This window comes from Rhinoraja longicauda, chromosome 9 (assembly GCF_053455715.1).
Source record: "Rhinoraja longicauda isolate Sanriku21f chromosome 9, sRhiLon1.1, whole genome shotgun sequence".
NCBI classification, from domain to species: domain Eukaryota; kingdom Metazoa; phylum Chordata; class Chondrichthyes; order Rajiformes; family Arhynchobatidae; genus Rhinoraja; species Rhinoraja longicauda.
In genome coordinates this window covers 7,794,466-7,807,413 of record NC_135961.1, presented here as the reverse complement: position 1 = coordinate 7,807,413, position 12,948 = coordinate 7,794,466, and the positions used below count along the sequence as shown (strand labels likewise).

At 42.9% G+C, this 12,948-nt stretch overlaps 1 protein-coding gene across 5 annotated transcripts in view; it reads right to left on the bottom strand.

Moving 5' to 3' along the window:
* bcl11aa (BCL11 transcription factor A a) overlaps positions 1–12,661 on the bottom strand; it is a 225,406-nt gene extending 212,745 nt beyond the window's left edge. For all 5 annotated transcript variants that reach the window (XR_013547616.1, XR_013547617.1, XM_078404763.1 and 2 more), the window contains exons 1-2: positions 12,227–12,661; positions 7,167–7,499 (exon numbers count right to left, since the gene is read on the bottom strand). Coding sequence is in view for 3 of the 5 variants with exons in the window: in XM_078404763.1 (XP_078260889.1) it covers positions 7,167–7,499; positions 12,227–12,281 (388 nt within the window). In the remaining 2 variants the exon portion in view is untranslated. The remainder of the gene's footprint in view (positions 1–7,166; positions 7,500–12,226) is intronic.
* Between the last annotated feature and the right edge of the window lie 287 nt (positions 12,662–12,948).

Below are 12,948 nucleotides of genomic sequence, written 5' to 3'. Positions count from 1 at the left end.
AGGAATTATATTCACTGTTTACATCTTCAATCCAAATAGAAAGAACAGATCCTCCATATTAATTTGAATAGAATCTCCACTGCTTATTATTAAGACTCCTTACATTTGAATTCCTTGGTAAAGATCAGCTTTGTCATCAGCCTTAATTCTAGTTTATTTGATGCAAAAATCAGTGATAAAAGTAGCAGTTGCAAACTGCTCATCTTTTCATCAGTCTGCAGTAACAATGATCTCAAAGGAATTTTTTTTAAAAAAACACTTCTTGTGAAAGTGTGCAGGTTTACAGAGACAGATTCTCTCCAACTAGCTTGGGCAATGGGTACATTTATTTTTCCTTCCGTTTTTGTGGTAGCCATGTTCAGTGCAATTAAGCTAAAAATTCCTCGATACATTTAAGTGAGGTAGTATCGCGACTGGGTGGAGAGGGGCCATTATTTTCCTTGCAGAAATTGAAAAGCGATATTTTTTATCAATCCGTAAAATGACAGATTTAATTCAGCAGTATTTAAACTATGCTGTTGGGAAGAGGGCATGATGCCAAAGTCAAGTCATTCTAACTGTTTTGCAGACACACGACAGCGGAACAAACAACATGGCATGGGGCACCTTGATTATACTGTATCACTAGACTCCTTCGTTCACCTATTCGACCCCTTTCTTCCCGCTGGTCTTCAGTTCTTTACGTACAGGGGGGTGGTGGGGGGGGGGGGGGACGTAAATTATCCATTAGATTTCATCGTATCTTGCTAATGCAATTACATCAAGAAAATGATAGCGCGTGTGGAATCAATTATGCATGCACTTGGACCAGGACCAAAGGCTACGAAGTCAGATAGGACTGTGCACACGGGGAAAAAAAACTAGAACTCACAGATGGACCCCATCAGTTCATCTTACTGTCTAAAAAGTTCATGCACTTAATAATTTATTCGTGTTCTGGATACTGTTTCACCAATGAATATTAACAACTCTGAAGCATGCTTTCAGCATCGCAGAGCTGGGGGAAGCGGGGCAGCTAGCAGCTTTTGACTACAGCATCTTTGGGAAAGGAGCCACAGAGGCAGCTTCTGTGCTAATGCAGAAAACATGATCAGAAGTGATTAACAACAGCTTCATATGCAAATTACATTAATAAAGGAGTGCAAAGTCATCGTGTAAATTAAACATGTCAAATCTCTTGGTGAACTTTCAATTCTTGAGGAAAGGGGGGGAAAAAAACAGCACTGCTTTAATTTACAACATCAATTTTCCAAGCTCTGAAATACTCAAGTCTTGACGATACTAACAATTTTCACCTTTTTTTTCTGCAGCATTCTGACAAGCCAGCCTGATGAGTGCCGAATGCACATGTTAATAGGCCAATCAAAAATGCAAAACAATTGGCAATTACAGCGAAGACCTAATGGTCATTAGAATTTACAACTAGGTAATGAACTAAAGTCTGCCCGCTCCATGCATATTCATAAAGCAATTTAGCCTTTGAAGATTAAAGAAGTGCTTAAAATTCAAATGAGGTTTGGTAAATTATCAGCAAGATTCATCCAGAAAGCGCAGGTTGTTCTATGCTATTTTTTTAAAGTTTTTTTTTAAATGGAAAAATATTAGACCCGTTAATCTAAGTTTGCTGCAAAAATAAAAATCCTCAAGACAAGTCTCAGGAACAATAACAACGCCAGAATAATAACACACATTGGCATCGGTGGATCCAAATTCTCATTCGGAAACGTACCAATAGATGTCTAACACTGAGCAACACACACTCATAATCTGCATACATTGATTAAAAACACACACATGACAATTAGCTAGCTGTGAATGCTGTGAAACAATATTGCATTCGGCGCAACATTTATAATATTCAACAGTGGGGTATCGGACAATGACTCCACAACATGGGCCAGCAGCAAATACATTATTTAAAAATTCGGGGGTTTTTCATCAAATGTGCAAATACAAGATGGATGGCCACAACATACCCATCGTGCCTAATGCTCTTCAGCATGTTTTCTATGTTTTCAAAAACATTCAGTGAAAATAAATCCGTTTCATGCAGGAAAGGGGTAATATCGGAGAAGAAATACCAGGGTTTAGTGGAAAAATAGCTGAGAATTATCAAGGTTTGTTTGACATTTAATTTGTGATTGCATAAATATTTAGCGCTGTCAAGCCTATTGCCCACTGGTCTCTCTTTTACATCAGAGTCCATCAAGGAACTCTGCGATCACCAAACCCGTGAACAGGGCTGTGTAAATGAAGAGGAAATGACAAGCAGCTGCTCCATCAAATAGCCACAGTCATTTGAGCATTTCAAAAGAAAACCCAGGAGTAACAAGAGCAAAACACTTGTGGCCACACGTTTTTCTGAACCGATTGCTGCTTGTGGATGTTCACAACATTCCACGAATAAGGCAGCTCTCTAAGTGCAGCTCACCATGCAAGAACAGTTCACTGTCTGACTATCATGAAATGGGTGGACTCTTCATCTTTCTCACTGCTAATCCCGACCAACCCATTTCTCACGCTAAAGAATAATGTTGTATTGCAGTGTGATCAAATATACACAAAGCAGTTATTAAAAATTAGATGGCTAATTCAAAAAACAAACTATTTATTTATAATTGGTGGAAACTGTTCCTCTCCTGTTTCCAGAAACTCTCCCTCCCCCAGGCCCAAAGCCAAGCAGGTATTAAAGCTGAAATGGATGTATATTTGATTGACCAAATAATGTTCTTCCTTCATTAATGAAACAACTAATCAAACTATTTGAGCCATAAGAATGGCCCGACTTGCCACTTAAGTATGCACTGAGAACCGAATATACTGTGTGAACATCATTCTTTATTAGCCCCAGCTTACTGGTATCATATTTACCCAAACACACGATAATTCCTTAAGGCAAAATATTTATAATAATGATCAGATTTTGTGTTTTATAATGTGGCGTCAGTATAAACGGACGAAGAACTAATTGCTCAAATATACAAAAGGCGACAATATAATAAACATAACTGACGACTTCCACTTTAGTGGAAAACAATTGGCACGGTCCGACATATTGTAAAATTCATTTATCATTAGATCATGTTCAGTACGTAATGGTGACACTCTTTAGAAGAATTTTCATTTGTTTAAAAAGGTCCGTGCCCATTTCCCAAATGGTGCCATGCCCAGAGCTGCCATCTCTATCCTAGCACAATATTACAGTGCACTCATGAATAACATTAATATTACAGCATGGCATCTCACAGGACATTTACATGATCCCATCTGAGCTTACACCTGAGGGCCACACTCAGACTTGGTAATTGAGCTCTGATTGTAAAGGCAAATGAAGAACACTAAAAACCTGCTGGGATCTGCGTTGACCTCTTTCCTCCCTGCACCTTGCTCTTTCCAGTGCCAAAGTGTTTCTCAGACACTGAATAGGAACTGGTTCCAAATCAACATTGGGACGGAGGGTGGGTGGGGGCAGAAGAGGAGTCAATGCAGAAAAAGACAGAAAGAGGGAAGAGAATATCGTAAAATGAGAGGAACCCAGCAGGCCTGGTATGCACTGCTGCACTAGCGTTCAATATTAAACTAGTATGGAGCACGAAGCTGAATACTTAAGATACCCAGTGCTTTGAGCTTTTGGGAAAGAGGTGGCATGATGCCAGGAAATGGCCGACTAGGCACTAAATGCTTTTATTCCACAAAGCCTTGCCAATATGAATGTAAAAATTTAGACAATGAATTATTCGCCACTAAATAATCCCGTTTTTAAAAAAATTAATCCTTACAACTGAAATGTATATTCCAAAAATATATAATTTTATCAAAGACAAAAGGAACAGAGTGCTGGTGCCCTGGCTAGTTTGGTGTCAGCTGTCAGCCACCGAATACCAAGGTTAACAAAACATCCAATATATTAGGATACTGGTCTCGCTTCTACTATTTTACAAAACTGGACTTACATACAGCATTCTCCTAAACACTATCTAATTAAAGGAGTCCACAAGCCATTTTCAAATAAATGAAAGTAACAAAAATAAATGCTTATTTCCTCTGCCTTGCGGAGCTCACTTAAACGCTCAGCACCATCAAAATAAACAATAAATAAAACTTTTAATGATCAGTCTGCTTAATGTAATGAGAAGCTCATGGTTGAACTGCAATATTTATCCCCTTTACAATATTTCATAGCAATTTTGACTAGAATTTTAACAATTACTCGGGAAACCCTTTTATAATCGATACTTTGTAAATGTGAGCTGTGAAATTACAAAGATTTGTCAAGAAAACAGTTCAAACTTTTTTAACCACGGCAAATCTGGAAGTGACAGCAGGGACGGCTCGGACGTGTATATGAAATCACGTCGCTCAGTTTGTAAAATGTAGTGTATTAAAGGGCACATTTGTAATGTTTGTTGTTAAAGTCGTTTACGACACTGAATATTTAATTATTAGTAATATGGATAACGTTAGACAGAATATTTATCATTTTTTTCTGAAACTGGTCTTCGTGGGACAAAATTGCTCTTTCTTTTAATGTCCATGCAGATAGAGTGGCTTATGCATTGCATTCAGGAGTCTAAATGCCTGCTGCATGAGCGCGAAGCTACTGTGCAGTCCGCTGGCTGTCGGGCTCGGCTCGATACAGTCTGGATCAGATTTGTTTGACGGTTGCTGTGTGGCATCTCCTTTGAGCTGCTTTCCTCAATATGTAAATATCAGGTTGCATCACGCTCGCAATAGCCCATATTTGGCGATTTCGCGTGGCTTTTACAGTCTCTAAAGGCCAGAAGCCCCTTCCGCCAAGCGCTGGGTTCATTAATCATGCCCTGTATTTGTGTTCATTTTCCTTTACATCTGAGACTGTGCATGTATATGGTCACTGCATTATTTGGCCCCTCAAAGTATCTCCAACCCACTTCTTGAAGGAAAATACCAGCTTCACTTTTACAGGAATAATAACGCAACCCACCAACCTTCTCCCAAAAAGGCAAAACATCTCAATTGTAAAATAAAGCAGCCTGTTGTGGGGAAATGTTCTTTCTAAATAAAAGCAATTTCTCTGGAATGTGCTGGGTTTCTTCCTGCATAATTGGCCGTCATTAAGTAAAACATAATCTGCAATGCACCTTTTATCTTGGGTTTTTTTCTGGGATGTATTAACATCTTTGATTGAAGTAGCTATGTGAGCAAAACAAGGCCACATTCAACTTTGAAAATTAGCAAATTAACGTGCACACAGTCTTGAGATTCTGCTCAAATTGAGAAATACGTTCTTGAACCAGGACCAGTAATTCAACAGAAAATAAACCACACAATTAAAATTAACTAGCAAACTTTTTCTCAAATAACAACAACTTCATGAAAAAAATCCTAATATTACAACTCCGACATAAGAACATGAAGGTGACCTAAAAAAATAACTAACGTAACTATTATTTTCTATCGGCATAAATTGCTTGCAAAGAGGATTTCTGGAGATTTACTTACTTCAAATCAGAGATATGAATAAGCATTAGAACAGAATACAGTCATAATTTTATCACAAGCCTAAAGCCTTTACATTTTCCTCAGTGTTTTCACTCTCAATATTTTAAATAAACCACAAAACAAAAATAATTCAAGAAACACAAAATAATATTCAGGGAAGAAAATGGCTATCAAACTATTGACTTGAAGAAAATAAATGAATCAAGATTTAACCTTATTTCTCAGGAGATTATGACAAAAAAAGGTTGTGCCAGGAACTGGGAACGACAAACACAAGGGAGAAAAGGAGGTGTAGTGTACACAAGTGGACAGGGTGCAGAGTACTCACAGAGTGAGAGAGAGAGAGAGAGAAGGAAGTGGAGTGCAAGACAGAGAAGGACGTGGTGGGGTTGGTGGATGCGAGAGATGGACAGGAGGAATATCCATCAGGGAAAGGGAATCCTCCGGGAAAGGGGGGTGCAGGCAAGAGGTAGTGAGGGAGTGCACGAGCACATGGGAAAGAGCAGCACAAGGAGAGAAACTGGTGCACGAGGAAGAGATAAAGAGCAAGAAGGGGTGTACATGCAAGAGCGTTTGCATGTGTGCAGGCACCTAATAAAACAATGGAGCAGAAGAGAGGGGGACCATGCAAGTGAGAGAGAGGGTGAGGAAGGGCGTGCGTGTGCTGGAGGGACAGGACAGGTGAAAGCCCATGAGCAGGAATACACGTGCAAGAACGGACAAGACAGTGAGAGAGCATAAGAGGACAAGAGAGAGCGAGAGGGCAAGAGAGAGGGGGTGAGAGAGAGCGGGTGAGAGAGAGCGGGTGAGAGAGAGAGGGGGTGAGAGAGAGGGGGAGAGAAAGAGGGGGCAGACAGCGAGTGAGAGAGCTAAGAGACATGAGGGCGAGTGATGTAGGCATGAGCGAGAGACGGAGAGAAAGCGAAGCAGAACAGGAGAACCTCATGCAGGGAGGGAGACCGTGAGAGAGGGATGGCGCGAGACAGCGAGAGCTGGGAAAGAGAGAGCATGAGAGACGGAGCACGAGACAGAGGGGGAGAGGCAGAGCAGAGAGAGGGAGAGTGCGAGGCGGAGAGCGTAAGGCGGAGAGAGAGAACGCAAAGTACAGAGGGAGAGCATGAGGCAGGGAGAGCAAGACAGATGGAGGGAACGAGACAGAGAGAGCACGAGGCAGAGAAGGAGTGAGGAGAGCGTGAGACAGAGAGAGAGCGCGAGAAAAAGTCAGAGATTGAAATACTGCAGAGGAAACAAAAAGGGAATGATCAAGATACATCTGTCAGAACCACATCAGGAAGAGAATATGAGAGCCATTTATCATTCCACTGAGAAGACATGGTGCATCGAATGGCCTTTCCTGTCAAACCAACCTTTGAAATTTCCAACATGCCCTTAAACTTTCGAATAAGCATGTCTCAGCGCTTCAGTAACTGCCCTCTTAACTCTGGCCTGGCTGGTCTAAATGGCATCTTAAAGTCAAGGTCACCCATGTCACTTTGCCATGGGGCTTTGTTTAATTACAGCACAAATGCTGACAGCTGATATAGACTCGGAGCTAGCAGCAGTAGCAGCAGTTTGATTAAAGCAAGAAAAATAAATAAAAAGTACACAGCCAGGCATGTGTTTTTCTTTGCCTCTTCCTGTTTGTGTAAGGTGGAGTGTTTTTGTTTTTTTGTTTTTGCTTTTACCTGTTGCTGTGCTTTCCTGTTTGGGGCAAACTCCCTTGGATGATATGGAGAGACAATCATCATCGTCTGGAGTGACCTGGATGCCAACTTCAACAGGTGTGGATGCCTTTTTGAGTTCACTGTGAGATGGCGACGGTGGCTTATCCCCAGCTTTGTCCAGACAGAGGCTGCCATTGCATTGCTTCCTTTTGTGCTCAATAAAGATTAGGATGTCCCCCAGTGGGAAATTCATCTGACACTGCCCACAGGTAAGGAGGTCGTGGTCACCCTCAGGGGCTGCCAAGGTGCCATGCGCCTCTTCTTCATCTGTGAGAATGGCTTCGAGGGAATCAGCTATAGTGGAGGAACATAAAGAGAGCAGAAAAAAATAATGAAAATCTGTGATTCTTCACAGCAAATTGAATCAACTTCAACTCCCCCCCACCCCCCACCACCCGTCTACTTTCCCTGCAGTAACGGATTCAGTTGACATGGATAGCGTTCAGAGCAAGAGGGCCGCTGTCCTTTTTAACTGCATGCTCCTCACAGAAATTTATCACGGCACAGCAACAAACAGACAAAGACGCCAAGTTTTTTCAAAACTGTTTAATTAGATTTCAAAGAAATTGGTTTCTTCCACAAAAAAAACAAAAGCGCACCAGAAAAAAAACAAGAGTAATTTTCACCAGAATTCCCCACAGATGAAACTGACTGCTTTAGGAAGTGCTGGCAATTTAAATTACAATGATACTAGAGCAAGACTCAGTGCAGGTCTTTTTTCTTCATTTAAATAAATTTTGGTCATTTAAAGGGAAAAAAAAGTGAATGAAATAACGTGGCTTATTTGGCACCAGGAAACTGGCTTGGTTCTGTCAGCTCTGGTAGCCACATGAAACAGCTGGCTACTTACTCTAAGCTGCACGGCTCCAAATACTCATACTTAGAACGCCCTTTGTAATGGAAGCTCTTTCCTCCCTTGGAGCTTTTGTTAAATGCTCCCTATCAGAATCCAAATAACCATTTTTCCTGCACTTAGCACAAGCATTATTATTTCACCATAAACGTTAATAACATTGAAAGGGCTGCAAAATATCATAACCCCTTTTCACAGAATGCCAACAAATTGGTTTTAATTACAGAAAGCCGCAAAGAATCACATATCCATTTTAGACCTACGTTGCAAAGTTCTAAAGTTTATGTCCATCGGATTCTGATCACTGAAAGCTAAGTTTGCTTTCTGGTAGTGAAGGAAACAATCGACTGGCAGCTTACATTTCATGGCAACTTATTAAATTAAAATGTGAATTCACCTCACCTACTTCCTGACAACCAACACTAACATTAAAGTATCTAATATTTAGAAAATTATGCATAAATCGAACTGACACGGTTTGCATTGCAGTATAGTTAAATGCATCATTAAGATAAGACATTTGCATTAAAAAGTGTTAGTCTACTTTCACCGATAATTTGATTTAATTTAAAAGAATCATGGCAATTGAATAGAATTTCCACCAGCACTCAAGGAGAAAAATACTGTATAAGTACGAAAGTATTTTGCAAACTTGATTTTTAAAGCTTTTGATACCAAAAACTGTTAAGGAAGAGAAAGATATGATTTCAGTTAGCCTCTAGATTTTTTTCACAATTCATTACTGATTAATTTTGAATGAGAAATTATCTTTCCATTGGTTTTTATTTTGAACCTATGGTAAGGGTATGCCCTCAGAAAAATAAACATAATTTATATAAACATGATTTAAAAATAATAATTGTTGAATAAGCGGTGCTCAGTAATGCAGACAATTAGCCCTGCGATTTTTTTTACACCGGCACATTTTCATTATTAAGAAATAGGATGTGAGTTTATATTTATAGGTAGTTGCTGTTTCGTCCACGAGCTTTCCTTTCATTAAATTAATAGCTTTATTTCAGCAAAATATTATAATTCCACACTTCGACACCCACGAGTCCTGCTTTATGCCTTTGAAGATGTAATACATTGATACTGTCAGTACCAGGAGGTTGATCTTGGGCTTTGAGACAGTTTTCAATGAGGAATGGTCTGCCGTTCTTGACAATATACAAATAGAAATTGTGCCATTTCAAATCTCGAGACCAAATCTTTTATTTCTATGTAAGAAACGGGTTGAAATTTGTTTTTGGTTACTTGTGATCTTTATTACCGATGGTAATGGGGGCATACAGTTTAATTCACTCACACACATTGGAGGCAGGCGTCTTAAACACCTTTACACTCAGCTTCCAAGAAAACGGCAAGGTTCTTTTTACAACATATTTACATTTTATTGTCTCGCCAAAGCTGTGTATCGAGTTTCAGCTGTCAAAGTCTATTCACACAATGCCATGGTGTGTTTCTTTCTGAGTAAACGCTTCCGCGCCACCTCTGCGCGAATCTGCTACAACGTTAAGGGAAAGCCATCCTATGATTTTTATACAAATATGGTTTCACGAAACTATTGGGGAGTGCCGAGTCGAAACGGTTTGGCGAATGCCAATAAAAAAGTTACGAACGACACGCAGAGAGAGTGAAATCTGTGGGAGAAAGCGAGAAGAGACAGAGGGAGTCGGTCCTTGACAAACTATCACTTGATCGCCGAAGCTCCAGTCAACCCCCTCATTATTTCGGGCTTGTGTTCTCTTTCAAAGCCTTCCCCGTGATAATAAAACCATCAGCGAACACCAAACTCCGCACACGTGCATCAAAGCAAAAGCCCCAGCCAACAAAACTGAACTGATTTATATTAACAGCTGCATTTAAGAAAACATCTGATTTGCAGTTGATCCAGATTTCTAACAGTACGAATCGAGGCCACTGCAATATTCAGAATTGTTAAGAAATAACTGATTTGGGTTTTTTTTAAATTAATTCAGTCATCGATTTTTAACAGAGGGTGAAGTTGGGACCAGTTTATGTCAGTCAGTGCGCCGAGCCCTGGTACAGTTTAGCTTCTAGATTCCTTCACCTGAAATACCATCAGATAGAAACAGTGTGTGGGGGGTGGGGAAGGGGGGGGACAAAGAGTTGCAATCTCTTTTTTTTTTGGATGGGGTGAAATGTGGAGAGAGAACGAACCTGAGCAGTTGTTAGGGAAATGGTGTTGAAGTTTGTGCTTGGACTTGGTTCTTTATGTTACTCTGCCTCCTAGCGACATGAACCGACTGTATCTCTCCCTGCTCCGTCTCACCACTGAACAACTTGACACACACGTCTCTCTCTCTCTCTCTGCCTGCAACCACCGTGCCAATACTCATGCACTTTACACAGCCCAACGCTGGCTTGGCAACCCGGCGTTTGTCACGACCACCGCCGGCAGCTTCCACCCATGCCAGTCAAGGCAGTCATTGCAAACAAATGCACCTTTTTCTGCGACTATTGCTCCGTTTAACAAAACAACAAGATCGTTCAAACGCAAAGCGAAGGAGACTCGTCCCCTGGAATGGGTGGCGTGAATGTTCGCCGGGTTGTTGAGAGTCTAGCGCCCAAAAAGCCGACCCCCGTCTCCCAGCAACTCTGGACTGCAAGTCCCTGGCTGCGAGCGGAGAGAGGGAGATCCGTGGCCGCTACAAGACGGCGCTGAAACGAACGACCCCCCCATCCCTCCCTCCCTCTCCTTCCCTCCCCTTCCCTTTCCTCCCCTCCAAAGAAAAACATTGCAAGTGTCAGATGCACAGAAAAGAACACATTTTTTTGCTTAAGTGTCAGAGACACAGAAAAGATAAAGGGTTTTTTTTTTACAAAGTCAAGTCAAGTTTATTTGTCACACACACATACAGTGGAAGTGTCAGATGCAGGCGGAAGAGAAATAGTCTTGCAGACAAAACTGCCGAGCGGTTTGCAGGGGGAGAGAGTGAGAGGGAGAGACGGCGGGGAGCGGGACCTGGGAGCACGGAGCCGGGCAGGAGCTGAGCAGCCCAGCCCAGCCGCCCACTAACACTTGTATGCCCGGGCTCCACTTGCAACCTTCCCCCCCCAGCACTTGCAATTGCATTTGCAATTGCATAATGTGCGATGATTATTATGATGGTGATTATTATTGTTAATCGGGATTGCATAGGTGTGAAGCGAGGTAGGGTCCGGGGAGCGGCGACAAGGCAAGACAAGGCAAGACTAGGCAAGGCAAGGGTTGCGCTAGTGCCGGGTTGTGTAGGGGAAGGAGGTGCCGCACGACACACGCGGAGCCGCCAGCTCCTTGTAAACACACAGCACGAGAATCTCTTTTCCCAATCACAAGCAAGTAAGTCCAGGCGAATTATAAATTTAAAAAAAATTTTTTTTTTGCGCTTTTGCATTTTGAAAATCTTCCCTCCTCCCCAAAAAAAACCCAAAACCTTTACCCCCCCCCCCCCCCCCCCCCCCCAAACTCCGCCTCAAACTCAGTGGAAGGGATGGAAAGTTGAGCGGCAACTTAAAGTTCTCGGGGGTTTGCAGCCAGAGAGGAAAGTGAGTGCTCTCAGCCCGGAGTGAAAGCAGGCAGGGGAGGGGGAGAGGGAGAGGGAGAGAGGAGAGAGGGGGAGAGGGAGAGAGAGAGGGAGAGGGTGAGGGTGAGAGGGAGAGAGGGATAGAGGGAGAGGGTGAGAGGGTGAGAGGGAGAGGGAGAGAGGGGAGGAGAGGGAGAGGGGGAGAAGGTCCGGCAGCGTGCGCCCTATATGCTACATGGGTCTGCATGCAGGATCGCCGGCTGCAAACTCACTCAGATGCGAGAGTTAACAGCGGGGGGATGCATGCATGCATGATCGCGAACTCTTTCCGAGCTGCACTTGTGCATGAGGGCAACTGCAGCCAGTCTGTCCGCCTGCCTGCCCGGGTCGCCACCAGACTTGCCCCCCTCTCTCCTCTCCCCTCTCCTCTCCTCTCTCCCTCCACTCACTGCTCCGACCATTAACTCTTTCAACCCCCCTCTCTCTTTCCCCATCCCCTTTGCTCTTTACTTCCACACGGGCTTTTCTCTCTCTCTCTCTCTCTCTCTCTCTCTTAAACCCCAATCACCACAATTTAAAAAAAAAAAAAAATAAGATTAAAAAGTGCAGCAACAGCAACAGAATGGAAAGATACTCACGTGAAAATTCCCTTTTGCTCAAGTGCTGAGGGTTGCCCTGCTTGCGGCGAGACATGCTCGGTCACATCGGGAGCGGGAAGAAGGAGACTCCAGAGAAAATATCTTCATCAATGGCTTGACATAAAATAAATTAGAAATAATACAAAGATGGCGTATGGAGATGGATTGTGGGATAGCCGTCATGGCTTTAAAACCACCAAGTTCAAGTGCGTACGTGACGTGCCCGCGAACTTGAACGTCAGGAGGTGGCTGGGCAGGGCGAGAGGAGAGAGCAAGCCAATGATACATACCCAGGGACACGGGGCTGGACAACCCCCCCAGTGCTCAGAGAGAGAGAGAGGGAGAGGGAGGGAGACACACGCACACACACACACACACTCTCACACACACACACACACACACACGCACATCCAATAGGCGCAGCTTCCAAGCTGCTTCCAGTCAATCCATCAAAGCCTCCCCTCCCCTCTCTCTCAAAGCCACTCCACCCCCCCCCCCCCCCCCCCCATCTTCCCAGTGCCAGCTCTGGGCTGTTCCGTAACTCCATGGGCACAAGAGTCACTGGCCAAATTCATGCAGCCAAGCATGCAGGTTTACACATTCTCAGCACAAGTGCAAGGAACATTAAAACGCGCGCACGCAAATGTGTGTGCATAGACATGTAAATATGTGTGTGTGTGTGTGTGTGTGTGTGTGTGTGCATATACATGTAAGTGTGTGTG